Consider the following 20,113-nt stretch of genomic DNA (forward strand, 5'->3'; position numbering starts at 1 on the left):
CGCAGAGCAAATATTGATCAGGCATCGACAGCCGTCTGCTAAAGCCAATGATTCATCTCTTGGGTGTGCATGTGTGTGTATATATATGTGTGTTTGGTGGGTGGGGGTGGGGGGTGGGCAAGCCTTTTGACTGCGGGCTTGTCGCTGCGCTTGTTATCTGGCGGCTGGTCCAGCCCCGGCAGCTCCGTGAGGACAAAACCAGGCCAATTATTTGACAGGCTACCTGATAGTGCAGCTTAACAGCTGCCCTTATTGAAGGCGCGCGGGGAGTGGTTAGCACGCTGTAATACCAACCAGCCTGACTACCCAGCAAACCCTTAGCCACACGCCCAGCACGCTGATGATAGACTGAGAGACGAGAGGAAGAGAGACAGTCAGAGAGAGAGAGAATAAAGAAGAGAGAAGGGGAGACAGAGAGAGAAGAGATAGAGCGAGAGAAGAAGAGAGAGAAAGAAAGAGAGAGAAGGGGAGAGAGAGAGAGTGAAAAGCCCTGGTAGTGGCACACGTGCCGATCGATACCTGACCCGCGGGACAAACACTGTTTGTTTTGTTTGAGATACTTTATCTGCGCTTGATTGAGCTAGCCTGGAAGCACAGCAGACAGAGGCACTGATAATCATACAGTCTCTGACTGAGAGCTGCTGTACATATGTTTACAGCATAAACTCAAAGACACACATACACACACAAACTTGGAAAAAGATAATCAAGCTGAAATCTGAGTCTCAGTCCAATCAATTAAAGGTTCATGTCTCAAAACTGACCTTCATCACATTTTTCCAATAATTCTGTAAGATATTGTGATTTATGATCTTTTTTCCTGGGTTTTTAATCTCGGCAAAGGGTGAGATCTAAAAATCAAAGAGCTTCTCAGTTCTCTGTAGTAAGCTGGGTAGACTGTTGATTATTTCTTTCCAAGTGATCCCTCATCGTCTTCAGAGCGCTTTGGAAATGCTCACACTTCCTGCTTGCTGTTTCATTTGATCACACATACCGTATTACCCAGAATGTCTCAATTTTCCACTTTCCTAATGCCTGTATTAGAATAGACAGGTCTGTGATCGTGTGTGTGTGTGTGTGTGCATGTATGCATACCTGTATATGGTTTATAGTATAGTTCTAGCTGGTATTTGGGACTGTGTGTATATGTGTGTGTGTGTGTAAGTGAGTGTGTGTGTGAGTACCTGTGTGCCCTCTGTAGTGTATATGTGACTGTGTGTGTAAATGAGTGTGTGTATGCCTTCCTGTGCGTACTTTGCAGTGTATATGTATATGTGTGTGTGTGTGTGTGTGTGTGTGTGTGTTTGTGTGTGTGTTTGCCTACCTGTGTGTACTCTGTAGTGCGTCTCCAGCTGGTGCTTGAGGCTGAACTTTTTTCCGCAGCCGTTACACTCGTAAGGCTTCTCTCCGGTGTGGATCCGCTTGTGTCCCTTCAGCGTGCTCTCATCACGGAAACAGCTTCCGCAGAACTCACACTCAAACGGGTGATCACCTGAGGTAGGGAAAGAGAACACGCACACACGCACACACACACACACACACACACACACACACACAAATATGTACATCAATATAATGCAGGCTTCAGTATCTGCGTGGATACACTGATTCTAAGATAGAGAAAAAAATAGAGCCTGCCCATTTCAAACTGAACGGCTCTGACTTCGACATATGATGCGTGCGTGTCACGACTAAATGAGTCCAGTTAAAAAAAAAAAAAAAAATGGGTTTATTGGATATTTATAATCCACAGACATTAGGGTTTAAAACAAGGGGTCATTTGTTCAAATCTGTTTAGCCAACCCAGAGATATTGTGAATATACTTCTGAAGATGGATAGCCTTGCATAGCCTATTGTTTTTGTTTTTAAATAGGCCGCCAACTCCAAAACATATTGAATCAGACCAATTGGGAGCAATCTCGTGAGGAATCTGTTCAGCAACAACTGTATGTTCAGGTTGCTGTTTCTCCTCTTAAATCTTTTGGCTAAAATAAGAATAACAATTTAATAGAATAATTTAATAGAATAATTACGAGTGGATAGCCTATTTATGATGACTTCTTGAAGAGGCCAAAAACCAAAACACGAAGTTATCAGACCAAAGAAAACGGAAACTTTCCTGTTCTCACACAGCAAGCGTCTGAACGAGGAAGAAAAACGTCAACTTTTTTATCCAAACTTTAATGCGCAACCTACACATTTGACCTTCAAAATCATATTTCTAGGTCGTTTTACAGTAAGAAACGTCAATGAATGATAGATAAGAGGTTAAGGAATGTGTTCGTGGTGAAATTAGAAAATACATAATTTAGTCATTTTTCAACCCTCTCTGCATTCAAATCTCTATATCTCGAAATAGATTTCCAAAACATAGGACTCATTTCGTGGCATGCACCATATAAGCAGACTCAACAGATGCGGTAGACACTGATATACTGGAACAAATGGGCCGGTTTGAGTGAGTGTGTGTGTCTGTGTGTTGTGTGTGTGTGTGTTTACATAGCGGCCCCTCAGTACTGCAGTGATGGCCGCCACCATTCCATTATGTCACTGTCCTCGCCACAGCTGTGTGGAGAATAAACCGCAGGTCCTATTCTGGCACACAATCCCCTCAACCCCCACCCTCTACACACACAAACACACACACCATACATCACACACACCCAGACACATACACCTTTCCTCTGACAGACACACACACTCACCTCATACATCACCCCCCCCCCCCCCCCCCCCCACAACCCAATCCAACCCGTAAACACACATACACACAGCTTCTTTATGACACACACACACACACACAAACACACTTGTGCCTCACACACACACACACACACACACACACACACACACACAGAACCTCCTTTAGAGACAATACCCAATTCCCTGAGCACATTTTTGCAGACGCTCAGATGTGTGATGGGTCCCATTTAAATTCAGCTCTCACTCAGCCAAGCTGATGAGCCTGGATGGGAGCTTTTCCAGCCCAGCCCAGCCCACGAATGAGCGCACACATGAACGAGATGAGAGAGAGAGAGAGAGAGGGTGGGAGAGAGAGATGGGAGGGAGGGAGAGAGAGAGAAAGAGGGAAAGAAAGAGAGAGAGACGGAGAGAGGGAGGGAGGAGGGAGGGCGAAAGGGAAAAGAGAGGGAAGGAGAGAGAGCGAGAGAGAGGGAAAGAAAGAGGGAGAGAGGGAAAGGGAGAAGGAAAGAGAGAGAGGGAGGAAGGGAAAGAGGGAGGAAGGGACAGACAGGCAGAGAGAGAGGTGGAGAGAGAGGAAGAGAGAGTGGGGTAGGAATCCGACAAAAGAAAAACAAAAAAGCAAACCAGAACAAAAGGGTAATAAAAGAATGAAGGAAAAAAAGGCGTCCTCTCTAAAACGTGTGTATCAAGTCGTCATGGCGAGGCGGGCTAAACGCTGGCAGCAGTGCCACTCTGTCTGCCTAATGGATGATAGCGGAGCGAAACGCAGCCAGACTCCACGAACGCCATGCGCATGCCAATGCCCCTCTGCCTGCACACACACACACACACACACACGCACACCAGACACACACACACACACACACCAGACACACACACACACACACACACGTGGGACCAAATACACATAAATCACATACAGCCATCGAGATGGGCTTTTCAAATAAATAAAAACACAGTCACACACACACACACACACACACACACACACACAACATTGCTCTCTAGTGTTGTGAGAGGTGGGGTTAAGAAGTCAAGGTGTGCCGGAGCTGTCTGGGGGAACTGCTGATTCTCTTTAATAAATTTGCTTAAATCCGGCGCATAAATAAGCAGGTGGAGGACTAATTTCTGGGGAAGCATCTCCCGCATCAGGAGTCTCATCTGAACCCATTAGACCACAACCAGGCAGCCCGAGCGTCATGGCAGCGGCAGCCGCGGACGCAGACGAGGAGGGAGGGGGGGCGACGGGGCTACAGGGCGAGTTAAAAACCACGGGCACGTTCTCATCCTCCATCACACTGCCTCTGTGAGTGCTGGGAAGAGAGAGAGTGAGGGAGGAGAGAGAGAGAGGAGAGAGAGAGAGAGAGAGAGAGAGAGAGAGAGAGAGATGGCCGTGACTGCTGCCTTTGTTGTGCGGCGCAAGGCTTTGCTCTGCACCGTAAACAACGCAAATCTGTCATCTCGCTCGCCGTCTCCCTCCATCTCTATCTTCATGTCTTTTTTCCCTCCTCTTTCTCTCTCTCTTTCTTTCTCTCTCTCTCTCTCTCTCTCTCTCTCTCTCTCTCCGTCTCTCTCCTCTCTAGCGCAGCTGGGAACACAAGACGCCGTCGCTGTCTGCAAATGGCCTCCGTGTGGAGCGGAGGGAGGACAGCAATGGCATATTAATGAGAGGAAACTGCGTCTGGCGAACACACAGACACACAGCACAGCACAGCCCAGAGCAGACGAGGGGAGAGGAGGAGAGAAGGGGAGAGGAGCAGACGAGGGGAGAGGAGGAGAGAAGGGGAGAGGGAGAGGGAGAGGGAGAGAAGGTAAGGAGAGAGGAGGAGAGGAGAGGAGAAAGCCCTAATGTATCCAACTGTCACATACACACACATCCTCAGACAGAGAGAGAGACAGAAAGACCAGATAGAGAGAGAGAGAGAGAGAGAGAGAGAGAGAGAGAGAGAGAGAGAGAGAGAGAGAGAGAGAGAGAAAGAAAGAGAGAGAAAGGCCATGGTGGAGCATAAGAATCTGGTCATGTTATGAGAGGGGGATTAAAGTGACGGGCTAGCGCTAATGCTAATGCTAATCTGGACTCCCCTGCTCTGCATATTACACACACAGACACAAAGCAGGGGGAGTGATAAGGACTCAACATAATCACACACACACACACACCGTTTTTACACAGACCACACCACGGCTTCGGCCTGCTGCAGGGCATGAGAATGAGAGAGGACGTGCTCGGACACAGTCTGCGGTCAGACGTTAAGAGCTGCCTAGACCGGTGATGCCTAGAATACCTCTAGAGGAGAGTTCTCTCGGCTTCCTCTCGTTAATATTTAAAGACAGCAAGGGCGTCTTTAATAGGACAGCGCTGACCAGCGGCCAGCACAGAAACACACACGCGCACGCCGCCCAAAATAAGCAGAAACCTCAGCAGCACTCAGAGTTACTCACTCTGGAGTTGGAGACGGCTCTCTCCAGCTTTATCTGACCCCACAAACACCCTGAGCCACACACACACAAACACATACACACATATGAACACACACACACACACAAACACACACACACACACATATGAACATACACACACACACACACACACACAAACATACATACATACATATGTAGACATACAAAAACAAATACCTCTCTCTCAAACACACACACACACACACCCTTGAATGCAGTAGTAGTGAATGGCGAATGGGAGAGGATGGCATTTAAGCAGACAGTTGGGGGCCTGGACGGGTCCTCTCTAATATGCACTTACAGAGACGAGGGACCGTGGTGTACACCACCAGAGAGAGAGAGAGAGAGAGAGGGATGGTGAGAAAGATGATAGAGAAAGAGAGATGAAGAGAGAATGGGATGGAGAGATGAGAGAGAGAGAGAGAGGGATAAAGAGAAAGATGAAGAGAGAATGGGATGGAGAGATGAGAGAGGGAAAAGAGGGAGGGGAGAAAGAGAGAGAGTTTGTGAAGGACAGACGGCCTAAATGCAACTGGAGCAGTGGAGAGCCTCTTAGTGCAAAAGCAAATCAAGGGAACTTCGCGTTATTTCTGTCTCCCCACATTAAACATTTATCCTCGCAGTCTAGACTCCAACCAACACTGACGATCTGACTTATTTAAGGACAAAAAGGAAAGACTTCTCACACTCGCTCACACACTCACTCACTCACTCACTCACTCACTCACTCACTCACTCACTCACTCACTCACTCACTCACTCACTCACTCTATGGGAGATGGGGGAAGAAGAGGGATCTGATGGTCTGTCTGGATTGTAAAACGCACACACACACGCGCCCACACACATGTGCACACACACACACGTGCACACACACACGCACACACACACACACACACACACTTCCATCTTCTGTGTTCACCTGGGTGCTTTCATGGCTGCTGAGAACAGAAGGGCTGCCCACTGAACACACACACACACACACACACACATCCACAGACACACAGACACACGCATACAGACACATGCTGTGTGTGTTTAAAAGCTAAAAGAATAAAAGAGATGCTGATGAATAGGGCGGCTCATCACAGGGGGCCGATGAGGGGCTGTCTGTGTGTGTGTGTGTGTGTGTGTGTCTTACCTGTGTGTGAGCGGAGATGACGCTTGAGTGCAGTGTGACTCGGGAAGGTTCGGTCACATTCGCTGCAGATGTAGCTGCGCACTCCGGCGTGGACCTCCATGTGCTGCTGCAAAGCCTTCTGGGCAGCGAATCGCTTCCCGCACAGCAGACAGAACACTGCCATGTCAGAACCTGTGACGCGCAACAAGCACAGGAGAAAACATCTTCATTAACAAACCATCAGAAAAGCTTTTTAATGATAACGACACACACAGTCAGGACCTGGTTCTGGTGTGCCCCACACACACACACAAACAGGACCGTTGTCACTTCTGCAGAATGACTTCAGATTCAGATTCAAAGTTAGACTCCTGAAATTAATCTTTGTTTTAAAAACAGGGTGCTCACAGATGATGCCGGACATCTTCACCGCTCACTCAAGTTCTCCAGTCTTTCTTTCTCAAACACACACACACACACACACACATAGACAGACAGACAGACAGACACTCTCACACACATGCAGATGAGTTTTGCCGCACAGTATCAATTGCATCAGTCAATAATGTATCTTTGGAGTAAAGCTGTCACTAATTTAAAATCCATGGAAACTCCCTGTGGCATGCTCATAAAGAGCGGGCTGGGATTGACTCTCTCCCAATCAATCAGCGTTCACATACACACAGACACAGACACACTCACACACACACACACACTAGGCACACACACACGTAAAAACCTGAGTGTGTCTGCAGCCAAGCGCTCAGGCATAATGGGAGTTTTGTGCAAATGTATTCTGACAGTCCTCCTAGCCCGGCTAACTCCCTTGCCTCGTCTCTCCTCTCTCTCCTCTCCTCCCTTCCTCCTCCTCCTCCTCTCCTCTCCTCTCATCTGCTAAAGGGAGGAATCGATCAGGAGGTGAAATTGTTGCATGAATCCTCAGAGAATTGAGAAGTGGGCAGGACGCTAAATAGAAATACAAAAGACAAATGTGTGTGTGCGTACACTGTGTAAATGTTTCAGAATAAAAAGCAGAGGCAGGCCTGGAGATGACAGAATGTGAATGTGTGCAGCTCTAGCTGTCCAATGCCAGCCATGCCACCCCCATTCCTCCATCAGTCCATCTTTCTATCCCTCCAACCCCATTCCTCTATCACTCCATCCCTCTATCACTCCATCCCCACTCCTCAATCACTCCACTCCTCTATCACTCCATCCCCACTCATCCATCTCTCTATCATTCCTCTCTTCCATCTCTCTATCAGGCCTGCTTTCTCTTTGTGGCGCTTGAAGAACGGGAGTGCACATACACACCTCCCTAACACATCCCTCACTCACACACACCTCGCTGTAGCCGCAGAGCAAGCTCCCTTTTAGAGAGTCCTCTCTGGTTAAGGAAACGAGCAGCGAGGCAGAGATGCGCTCCTGGGGGGGGGGGGGGGGGGGGGGGGGATTGAGGCCTCTGGTGTCTTTAGGAATAATTTACCTCGGCCTGGTGCAGAGTGGAGTGTGTGTGTGTGTGTGTGTGTGTGTGTGTGTGTGTTGGGGGGACGGAGTAGCTCTATTTATAAGCTGGCCAGGCCAAAGAGAGGAGAGGCGAGGAAGATGAGGAGGAGGAGGGGGGGTGGTGGTGGTGGTGAGGGGTGGGGCTGGAGCCTCTGCTGCCCAACAGCAGTTTAATGGAGCTGAAGAGGCTGACAGAGTTCTTTAAGCAGCCTGAATGGCCCATTAATGGGAGAGCCGCTCTCCTCTCTGTTCCTCTCCTCTCCTCTCTCGGAGAGAGGAAGTGTCACTACCTCACCTCCTGTCCCTTCTCTCTCCCTCTCTCTCTCTCTGTCTCTATCTTTCTCAGAGTGGTTATCTTTCTCTCTCACTTGCTGCTGGCTGGAAATTGCTGTGTCCCTCTCCCCCTCTCTCTCTCTGTCACTTTCTCTCTTGTTCTTACTCTGTTTACCTCTCTCTGATTCTCTCTTTCAGTTTCTCTCTCCTTCTTGTTAAAACTTGCGGTCCTCTCTTGCTCTCTCTCTCTCTCTCCCTCCAAAACTCTATCTATATCAAGCATGTTCTCTATCCCCTACTCCCCTTCTCCATCTTGCTCACTGTCTATCTCTCCTTCCCTCTCTTCCTCCACTCCCTCTCTCTACTCCTCCTTCTCTCCTCTCTTCACAACACTTTCAGCCTTCCACCCCTGGAGGGCGGCTCAGCCTGTTTGACAAGCACAGACAGAGATAGAGAGGCCTGACACACCCAAACCCGCAACACACACACACACACACTTCATCAGGAGCTGGACATGAGAGCTGTCTGCTCACCGCTGTGTGTCTCTCACACACACACACACACACACACACGCACACACACACACACACACACATGACTCTGTGCTGTCCAGTGGTATTCCCACCACCAGAGGGCTGAGGAAGGCAGTGGTGATTATTGGAATGCAAATACACACAGAAGCACACCCACACACACAGGCATATGGACATTTGATATGTTTGTACATGTGTGTCTGCTGGTGCATACATGACATGTAGTCTTGTTATGAGTGTGAGAGAGTGCATATGTGTTTGCAGGGTGGGTGTGTGTGGTAATTGGTATATGTAGTGTGTGTGTGTGTGTGTGTGTGTGTGTGTGTGTGTGTGTGTGTGTGTGTGTGTGTGTGTGTGTGTGTAGGGGGGTTGGAGCAAGTAGAGGTGGAGAGGGCTCTGAGAGCAAAGGCTGTGTGTATGAGAGTGTCTGTGTTTGTGTTGTGTGTAGCTTAGAGAGGGTGTGTGACAGTATGAATGTGTGTGTATATGTTATATGTTATATGTTATTGTTACCCGACAACTGCCCGTATGAGAATCCGCCGCTGTGTGTGTGTGTGTGTATGTAGGGGGGTTGGTGCTAGCAACTTAGAGCAGTACTTAGAGCGTGTTTTTGTGTAGTGTGTGTGTGTGTGTGTGTGTGTGTGTGTGTGTGTGTGTGTGTGTGTGTGTATATAGCATGTGTGTGTGTGTGTGTGTAGGTATCATGTGTGTAGCATAGAGTATGTGTTTGTTTGTGTGTGTGTGTGTGTGTGTGTGTGTATGTAGGGGGGTTGGTGCTAGCAACTTAGAGCAGTACTTAGAACGTGTTTTTGTGTAGTGTGTGTGTAGCATGTGTGTGTGTGTGTAGGTATCATGTGTGTAGCATAGAGTATGTGTTTGTTTGTGTGTGTGTGTGTGTGTGTGTGTGTGTGTGTAGGGGGTTGGGGCAAGCAGCATGGAGAGGACTGTGAGCAGAGAGGCTGCTTTGTTAGGAGCGAGGGCAAAGGTCGCGGGGGCAGTGGGGCAGATGTGAAAACTCTGAGGCCAGAGGGGGAGGGAATGGGGGGGGGGGGGGGATCTGTGCGGCCCCCGCTGACACAAAGGACAATGAGCACAAAACATGCCTGCGTGGCCAGAGCGGACCTGAGAGAGACCCACCGCAGGAACCCTGCAGAGAGCCCCCCCCCGACTTCTCCACCACCGCCCGGACGGGCCCTCATGCAACCTGAGCTTCACACACACACACACACACACATACACACACACGGCCCTGAAACACACACCCTGTGTGTGTGTGTGTGTGTGAGAGACAGAGTCCCTCTTCGTCCAGTCAGTCATGTGTGCATTCATTCGTTCATTTACCAACGCATTCCTTCATCACCCCCATCTGTCTGTCCATTCATCCTACTATTCATTCTTTCGTTCATTGATTCATTCATTCACATGATCACCTCATCATTGCCGTGGCAACAGCCTTCAGGGCAGTCTATCTTAAGGCCAAGAGCCTACTGTATGCAGTCAACTCACCACAACATGAGAATAATACAACAGTTAAAAAGAGTCAACACACACACACACACACACACACACCCCATCTAGCCTCCTGTTTGATCAGGGGGGCTAAGTCCATAATGTGTGTTAAAACATAAAAGATAAAAACAAACAAACAATCAGACAGAGCCTTGAGCAGAGTCTCCCACAGAGCATTGGATGCATGTTCACACACAGAGACAGACACTCTCTCTCACACACACAGTCTTAATTAACATGTCTAATACCAGGCATCTGCTACTGGAGATACTTCTCAAACGCACCACTCGCTTTCAAACATGTTCCAATCATTAGAGCATCAAATATCAGTGGGGAGGGGGCAGGGGGGTGTGTGTGAGAGAGAGAGAGAGAGAGAGAGAGAGAGAGAGAGAGAGAGAGAGAGAGAGAGAGAGAGAAGGAGAAATAAACAGAGAAATAGATATGAGATTAACGACAGATAGAGGAGAGAGAGAAAAGAGAGAAATAGAAAGAGAGAGATAGAGAGAGAGCTAGGCAGTGCAGCCGGCGCATCTTAAGATCACGTTGAGAGGAGCATCTCGCGGAGCGGCTCTCTGTTCTCCAATCCTGCGAATCCCTTTTAATCAGATATGCGGCGAGCCGTCGCTACGAATGCGAAGCGGGTAATTAGTAAACAGGGGGCATCGCGGCGGCTTCATTGGCATTCGAGTGGGGTTAGCGTGTTGCATTTAAAATTCAGCCTGATGAGGTCTACAAAATCAAACCATTTGTTACTGCTATTGAAGGGCCTTCAGGCAACAGGCAATTAAATTGGAATTAGTGTTGAGAATGAGATACAGAAGACTCATAGCCAGAAGGAGAAAACTGTCAGGATGATTTCTAGACCTCCATCACAACAACAGTTACGGACACTTCAGAGTAAACAATCTGATCTCTCTGGGTTAGTGCACCTACGCTACCTGGCTGCGTGCGGTTCAAACGGGGGAGTTTTTGTGTCTCGGTCCTCATCTCATATTTCACACGCGTTGCACAGTTGCCTTTATTCTCCCTGAGAGCCACAAATTGGAGACAAAGACACAAAGGGAGATTCATTCTTCAAACAGCCCCCTCCCAACAGGTGAGCGCGCCGTGCAGGTGAGATAGTCTCTGGCGGAGCCTGTTCAGCCAAACAACAGTACAAGTTTTCAATACAAAACTGCCCATAAAAAAACACTGTTCTTACAGCATTAGCAGCTCTCTGCGGTAGCTCTGCAGAACCACTCACAGGAACCCAGAACGGTGTCTAAACCTCTGGGCCCTTCAGATCCACTCTCAGGACATGGAACCATGTCCAAACCCCTGGGCCCATCAGAACAACTCTCAGGAGCCCAGATCCAGTGAGCACTTCTACGGTTCTCCTCAATCGGGGGGTCAGAGACATTCCTGCTGCCGTGCAATTATGTGGCCGCAGCTAGTGCCTGTGTCTGTGACTGTGCGGAGGAATGCATTGTACCTTAGCGCTACGCTATGATTTATCTCTGCGGCCATCTGGACAGTGAGAGCACAATGCGGCTTAGGGGCCAGAGTGACCCTCTGCATTCTCCGCGCCTGCCGACTTGACCCCCTTACACAGCTAAGCTTTTATACGTCGCCCCCTCCTTTAGAACCCCACACTGACCAGCCTCTTTTCCCACTCAGGGCTGTGGTCAGTTTTTCTCTCTCTCTATCCCCCTCTCTCTCTCTTTCTCACACAGGAACAAAAGGCTCACACTGCCCCCTCGCCTAAAAGGGAGGAAATAGCCGTCACTGCAGTGTGTGTGTGTGTGTGTGTGTGTGTTTTTTCTCCTACATTCTCTTTTTTAAGACTAATTGAGAGCAGACGGCTGATGTGTAAAATAATCAGCCTCTATTGGACGGCATGATAAACGGATTACCAAAAAAAGATGGACGTGTGTGTCTGAGGTGCGTGTTTATGTTGCGCTTTTTACAAGCTTGTGGACAAAGACTGTTTGTGGCTCAAGCTGCTTTTTGCTTTCTGGAGACGTGCTTGCAGACGGTGGGTTTTGGCGTGATGACCAGAGGCTGTGGTGCCTCACACACACACACACACACACACCTCTGCTTCTCTGTCTTCCATCGTGGCCCTTCACTAAACATGTGTCCCTTTATATCACTTCAGTCTTTCAATAAGACAGAAGAGAAAAAAGTATACGGAATGCTATTCAATATATGTGAATGCGAGTGGAAGTGTGTTCGTGTTCGTGTGTGTGTGTGTGTGTGTGTGTGGGTGCACGCATGTGTGTGAAGCCTTGACATCTGCATGGTCTAGTCACATTATTCCGAGAACAGTACAGTGCATTTAAAGAAGACAAACCCGTGTGACAGAACAGGTGGCAGCTGACCTAGAGTAATGAATTTAAAAGCCTCCATTCTTCCACAAATATGTTCCATCTAGAGCGGACATGACCACGTGAGATAAAAAATCCACGGACGTCCATTTAAGGGAAGAGAAAAGGTGGCCAATATATCAGAGAATACCGCTGCTGTTCTCCTTCCTCGCAAAAACGCGACTGCCTCACTGAACTTATAACATCGATATGTCATTTTCTTTTTTCGTTCCTTATTCACTCAAAAAAAAAAAAAAAAAAACTGAATTGTGAATTGTGAGTGAATTTTGAGTAAATAAGAAAAAAAAATCTGAATGTCTCTGTGTTAGAGTATCTGTGTGTATGAATGTATTATAGGGACAACAGTGTCATGTATCTTAAGTGTTGAAGGTAATAAGAATGCCTTGTGTAAAGTGAGGTAAAATGTTTAATGTGACTGAATAAGGTTCTATTCACTGGGGACACCTCTAGATTCAACCTTGACAGAAGCGAGACATTGTGTCCACTGAATCACTGCAAACGCGCGTACAACACCATGCTTTTCTCCTGTCTACTCTAACGTGTGCTGGTTTTGTTGAGTGTAGTTTGTGCTGTGACCAGCAGGGGGAGCTCTGAGGAGCAGCAGTGAGCGCTCAGACCTGAAATAACCCCCCAGACAGCCCAGGCCAACCCAGCCCAGCAAACACACACACACACACACTGGTTTATTCAGCAGCTCTCAGCCCTCCAGGAGCACCGTGGACGCGCTGAAAGCCTCCCTCCCTCCTGCTCTCTCTCTTCCTCCAACACTCCTCTGCTTTGCACATTACCGGCTCCCCGCTGTGTATCTGTGTGTGTGTGTGTGTGTGTGTGTGTGTGTGTGTGTGTGTGTGTGTGTGTTTCAGGCTGAGGCATGAGTGTATGATAACCTCTGACACCTCGTGAGAGGCTGATGAGGTTCGCAATCATCCACCTGCCGCCCTTCCAACAAACACCATGACTCTCCCATCACATGCTCCACTACAAACACTACTCAACACTACAAACACCATGACTCTCCCATCACATGCTCCACTACAAACACTACTCAACACTACAAACACCATGACTCTCCCATCACATGCTCCACTACAAACACTACTCAACACTACAAACACCATGACTCTCCCATCACATGCTCCACTACAAACACTACTCAACACTACAAACACCATGACTGTACCACATGCTCCACTAAAAAAAACAATTCAATAATTTGAACCCTATTCAACACTACAAACACTATGACTTTGTCCCACACTTTCCACTACAAACACCATTCAACACTACAAACACCATCTATAAACACTATTAATACCTGAAAAGAACACCACCTAACACCTCAATTATCAAGCAACACTATGAACACCATCCATCACTGCAAACACATTCAATCATACACCATCCATCACTGCAAACACTACCCCATCAATACAAACACCACCTAACACTTTAAAGACCACTCCACCTACAAACACACTCACTCAAACAAACACCCAAACCGTCACCCCCTCGGTACTAACTCCACAAACACCACTAACCTAACCCCCCCCCCCCCCCCCCCCCCCTTCCACACACACACATATACATTCCTGTAAACCCACCATCCACAAACTCACTGTTATCCCTGCAGTGGGCTGATTTTGCTCTCCCCACATACACCGGGCCTGGTGAGAACACACACACACACACACACACCCTGCCGCAAGTGACTGCAGCCCTAGTTCGACTGAGAGAAGCCACTGGCCTACATTTTATGTGGAGACGCAAACAGAGCTCAAGATTTATTTCCTCTTTAATCCATTCTGAGAAAATATTGTAAAATAAAATATTTAACAAGATACAAACTAATCTCAAACGATGGAGTTGGAAAAATAAATTTAAATAATCTAAAAAGAATGGATTTACCTCATCACAGGCAGGATAATAAGATTTTAATATGAGAAAAAGACTAAAATTCAATTGCAAATAATGTTTTTAATTCATTTGTAAGGTATTAATTTCCCATCTTGGCACTGAAATTAGTTAATGGAAAAGCTTGAGAGCAAGCTTCTTTTTTTCATTTATTTTTTAGTCAAACTGCAGTAGTTGGTGTGGTGTCCATCCTGTACTTTGTAAATCTCTGTTTTCCCCCCAAACTCCCCTTGTCCCCCCCATCCCAGTAAGAGGCTTTGCGGTGGAGTCAGACCCACAGAGCACACTGTGGGGGGGTGTGTGTGGGGGGCGGTGGGCCAGGGTTGCGGGGGAATAAAGGCTTTCTAATTGACGTGTCGGCGCTCTCCATTTTTCCCAGGCTGCGGAGAGAGGCCAGCTGACGAGCCTCTCACTGTACAAAAGACAGCGGGTTTACTCTAAAATCACTCCCCCCGACCTCCGACCCCCCGGCCCAGCACCCCTCAATGGCATTAAAATAATAAACACTCTGACGTCATCAGCTGAGGCTCGGACGCATCGCCTGATTGGCTGCCTGGGTGATCAGTATCTCTTGCTTTTACAGAACTGCAGGGTTATTAGTTTGTCAAATGCTAAAACTCTAACCTAGCCTAACCAGTGTGCGGAGCTGCACTATAAAACGCTTACCAGCCTTGTCTATTTTCAGCCACATGTGACTACACTAAAAACACTCACCTACCAAATGTAACCCAACCCATGTGTGTAACTGTATGACCTCTTCGGAAAACCAAAATGACAAACAGAATAGGGTTGCTGTGCTATATTTAACTACAAAAATATGAACAACAAAACATTTCATAACAAGATCTATAAGTGTATTTATAGGAACGTTATTTGTGCAGGTGTTGGAGACTGAAGGGTTTAGGTTTAGTTTTCCATTGAGCAGGAGTTGCCTCGTGTCTAGGGGGTAGGGAGGGGTGGTTTGGAGGCTGTAGAGAGGGGTAAACATGGGGGGGGGGGGGGGGGGCTTCCACCGGCTTCATCCCTGGCAAATACACACAGACACGCAGGGAAAACATAGCTGTGAGACATTCCACCTGGAACAGGAGATCAGATTCCTGCCACAAACACAAACACACACACACACAAGACAGGGTGTACAAACTAGTAGCGCACACACACACACACACACACACACAGGATGTGGCCAGCCTTTGTTTGGTGTATTCACTTATCACCACTGCTTTATCTCACGCGCACTGGACAAGAATTAGCCGTGGCTCTGAATCGGCTGCTGTTTGGCCAAATGAAGCCCAGGCGTTGTCTGATGTCTACAAAGACTGAATGGGGGTTAGGGATTTGAGCCTTGCTAAATTTGAAGAGCGGTAAATTTGTCAAATCGACAAACCTTGTCACCAGGCAACCAGGGCTCTGCTGGCCTTTGTTTGGGGTGAAGAGCGCAGGTTAATCCCTGCATTCACAGCAGCCGTTACTTTGGGGTCTTTTCAGCAGCGCGAGCACGCACGCACGCACACACACACACACACACACACACACACAGGGGGGGGGGGGGGGGGGGGGGGGTGTTCATAGCCTCCTATCTGCTCTGCGAGCACTCTTGTGGTGTCACACTGTAAGGGTGAATGAGGATCTCACAGCCACAGTCAGAAAATAAAAAAAAATAAAACCAAACCAACCAAAAAAAACAACAACAAAAAAAACGGATCCAGCCCGCCCTCGGCCCTTACACGGCACCTAAGTCATGATTGAGGCAGATGGACATGTGTACACTAAGGTTTGCAACCAACGTGTGTGTGTGTGTGTGTGTGTGTGTGTCTGTATGTGTGAGTGTGAAAGACTGAGACAGAGAGAGAGTCTGTGAGAGAGAGAAAGTGGGGAGACACCAACACACACACACACACACACACACACAGGCCTGATGTGTTACAAAGCCGATGTAATCCATGGGATCCTGATGGCCATGTGGCCCTAACTAGGGCAGTTGAGTCGGACAGGACAGAGACGACTCCGCCCCCTAGAGGGGCGTGTGCGTGTGTGTGTGTGTGTGTGTGTGTGTGTGTGTGAGCAGGGCCAGAAGTCAGAGCTTTAAAATAAACTTCCAAAATAAAGACCCAACTTCACACAGAAAAAAAACTAAATACTACTGGAGATTCTTGAGCTGCAGGACTGATCTCACAAGTCTGCTAATGAACCATCAAAACAGCAATATTTATATGACTGAAATGTATACTAATATAAACAATATCACAAAAATATAGACTTACAACACTAAACAATACATTGAGTGAACGTGACTCATTCTTAATGTGCATTTTATCTTTATTATGGTGTTAATAGTGTTCTCTATTTAAAGGTATGTGATGAATTATTGATGTAATTACTACTATTGGTCAAGCAGCTCCTGTTTGGTAAGGGCCAGGGTGTAATGGCCATGATGTTTGTGTTGTCACTCGATCCCCTTTCCACACATTCCACCTTTCATGTTGCTTCACTTGAGCTTTAGGCTGGGAAAGGCTCTGTGTGTGTGTGTGTGTGTGTGTGTGTGTGTGTGTGTGTGTGTGTGTGTGTGTGTGTGTGTGTGTGTGTGTGTGTGTGTGTGTGTGTGTAGAATGTGTCCATTCTAACACCCTCAGTTCCAACCCCACTCTGCCATGCAAGGGTCATGCAGTTCTCCACACACACACACACACACATACAACACACATGTGTCTGAGTGTGCAGTACCTGGTGTGACCCGGGTCGTAGTGTCTGTGTGTCTGTGTGTGTTCAGACTGAGACACAGGCCCTGGGTGACCCTGGCAGCGGGCCCCTGCTGATGCGTGTGTGTGTGTGTGTGAGAGGCGGTGTAATCTGGCCGGGTGAGGAACAGCTTCTTTAATTATTAACACAACAAGAGATACGCGCTCGTGTTTAACCACTGTTTATTGGGTGGCCCAGTTCGCCACCATCACACGCTGTTCCCAGCCACAGCTTCCCATGTTCTGTTCCAACTCACAAAAAATGGCTCGCATATTTTCCCGTCCGCCGACGACTAAAAATAAAAAAGGCACAAGAGGAGCTCCAGGAATTCAGCTGAGGGCAATGTGTGTCTGAGTGTGTGTCGGTCTGTGTGTGTTTCTACTTTGTGGGTACTGTATGTCTGTAAGTGAGTGTATGTGTGTGTGTGTGTGTGTGTGTGTGTGTGTGTGTGAGTTAGGAGGGAGCAGAGGGCATTAGGAGGAAGCTGACTGTACACACAAAAGGCATTAAGAGGCGGCTCTTGCCCCGAGGCACACAGGCAGTCTTTGTGGCTCTCATTTGCATTTGCCCAACTAATCCAATCTCATTTCTCCGGCCTACCAGCCTCTTTCCACCCGTAAATATATTGTCATTTCTATGGCCTACCCAGTGCTTTCCAGCGCTAAATATATTTACTCTTTGAGGATGATGCTACGCCGCAGCAACGCTCAGACACGGCTACGTGCGAAAAGGGAGGCTCTGCCTCCCTCCTCTGTCTGTGTCTGTGTCTGCGCCTCATTTCGCTCTCTCGCTCCCTCCGTCTCTGCCCGCTCTTTCATGCCAGGCACGGCAGCCTAGCCTAGCGGCGGCGGCGGCAGCAGCGTGGAGAGAGCAGCAGTGGCGGCCGCTTTATTTTGGGCAGCTGTAATCTAGGTCAGCTCGGAGACGATGACAGCGTCGGAGCCCGAGCACAGTAAACAGGAGCGCATGATGTTGTTTTTCTCTCGAGCCGATGCAACACTGGCACCAAATGCCACCCGCCTACCCCGATGCCCCCCCCCCCTCACTCCGCTACGCCTCCCACCCTCGCACACAGTCTCCCTCATCCGGGTACAGTCCTGCAGGGCACATCTGCCCCCTTCTAGCCCTCCAATGGGGCAGTGGAAGGAGAGCAGGGAAGAACTGTACTGCTCTCTGCTTCCTCCAGTTCGTGTTGATAAATGGAGATCTGCCCTGGCTCAGTATACTTGGCTCACTGTCATAACTCTTGGCAATAACAACCTAGGGCCAGAACGTTCTAGGAGAGCATGTGTGTGTGTGTGTTAGTGTGTGAGTGTGTGAGAGAATGTGTGAGCACTCTCTCTCTCTCCCACTCTCTCTCCGGACGTCCCACGAGAGCGGGAAGATTTAATATGACGATCGGCAACTCCGGCCAAAGCATCCCAGCTATGTAAACAGGAGACCAGAGGACGTTATATAACCATCAGAAAGGGCCGCTCTTATTGTGGCAAATGTGAAATAGTTGAGGAGGATTTGTCAGAGGTGGGCATCGAGTCTAACCTGACCACCCCACCCGCGGTGCCACCCACCCCCCAACCCCCCACCCTGCCTGGCAGTGCTGCCAACTGTGAAAATGAGACCTGGATGTTTACAGCTTTGGGAGAGGAGCGAGAAAATTCTGGCCATGGTTAACACCACCTCGATGTCGACATGCATTAAGTATTTATGCCCTGTGTGCCACACACAGTTACAGTTACATGCCAACGTTTTTCAGAGGGCTCTCGTCTTTCTCTGCCCCTGGAACACACGCCACAGATATAGCAACTCACAATGTGCCATTGGCCTTACAGTACGTCTCAACGACAACAACAACAACAACGGGCTGGCAGGGTGTAATGGAGCAGTGGCCTGATCATAAAAGCACAGTGTCCAGCACAAAGGGAAGCCTTAGAGAAGAGCCGCTGCTTTGTTGCTCAATGACATCACGCCACTTCAACGGACTGTACGGCAATTCTGCAGCACACTGTTGAAGGTTTATGACGCGCCCCCCCTTTCAAGGGGAACTGCTGTGGATGGGCTATTGCCCCCCCATTAGACACTCACACACACTGCAGGACGTCGTAAACGACAATCTGGAATTCCAGGAGGCTGGACAGGTCATGTGAACCCCATCCAGCTGACCAGAGCATGGCAGAGAGGCGCAGATAAGTAGGGAGAGGAGAGAAAGAAAGAAAGAAAGAAAGAGAGAGCGAGGAAACAGAGAGAGGAGAGGAGAAATGATGGAGAGAGGAGGAAGGGGAGAGAAAAAAGGAGAGAAAGAGAGAGGATAGGGGAAAGGAGAGGAGAGGGAACAGAGAGAGGAGAGGAGAAGGGATGGAGAGAGGAGAGGAAGGGGAGAGGAGAAGGGATGGAGAGAGGAGAGAGAAGAAAGGAGAGGAGAGAAAGGGAGAGAGGAGAGGGGAGGGAGTGAGCAGGGTCGAGGCCTCAGCCATCCAGACACAACGTTACATAATCTCCAGCATGTCTGTGACACACACACACACACACACACACACAGTCTGTCTGTCTACAAGTTGAGGCAGGCCCAGCGGTGTTTTTTTGTTTGATGTTTTATTTTCTTAAAATCTCTCTATCATATATGTTAAAGACACCTTGCTGTGTGTGTGTCTGTGTTAAGTGCTAAAGATGTGTCTTGTATTAGAGGGAATCTCTCTGTGTGTGTGTGTGTGTGTGTGTAAAAAAAAACCTATCCTCTGTTATAGAGAGCCGAAGTCACGCTCCTTCCGTTAGCCACCATGGGACCTGTCTTTCAAAAAATTTGAACGGCAGTCTATGAAAAAAGAAATTATTTTCTGGTTCTGGTATTGACTTGTGCCTTTAATTACCCATATGATGTTTGTCAATTTTAAAGACAATTTTTCATGTAAAGACATGTAAAGGAAGTTTGTTTCGTAACTATTGAATTACAACATTGTGAAAGATCGTAATTCCAACGACTACAAATCCATCGGTC

At 48.2% G+C, this 20,113-nt stretch overlaps 1 protein-coding gene across 1 annotated transcript in view; it reads right to left on the reverse strand.

Annotated features, from left to right (window-relative positions):
- zbtb16b (zinc finger and BTB domain containing 16b) overlaps positions 1-20,113 on the reverse strand; it is a 55,194-nt gene that overhangs the window by 5,217 nt on the left and 29,864 nt on the right. Inside the window, exons 5-6 of the mRNA XM_042068962.1 lie at positions 6,306-6,476; positions 1,325-1,492 (exon numbers count right to left, since the gene is read on the reverse strand). Coding sequence (XP_041924896.1) covers positions 1,325-1,492; positions 6,306-6,476 — 339 coding nt within the window. The remainder of the gene's footprint in view (positions 1-1,324; positions 1,493-6,305; positions 6,477-20,113) is intronic.

The sequence above is a fragment of the Alosa sapidissima genome, chromosome 17 (genome assembly GCF_018492685.1).
Source record: "Alosa sapidissima isolate fAloSap1 chromosome 17, fAloSap1.pri, whole genome shotgun sequence".
Taxonomy (NCBI): Eukaryota; Metazoa; Chordata; class Actinopteri; order Clupeiformes; family Clupeidae; genus Alosa; species Alosa sapidissima.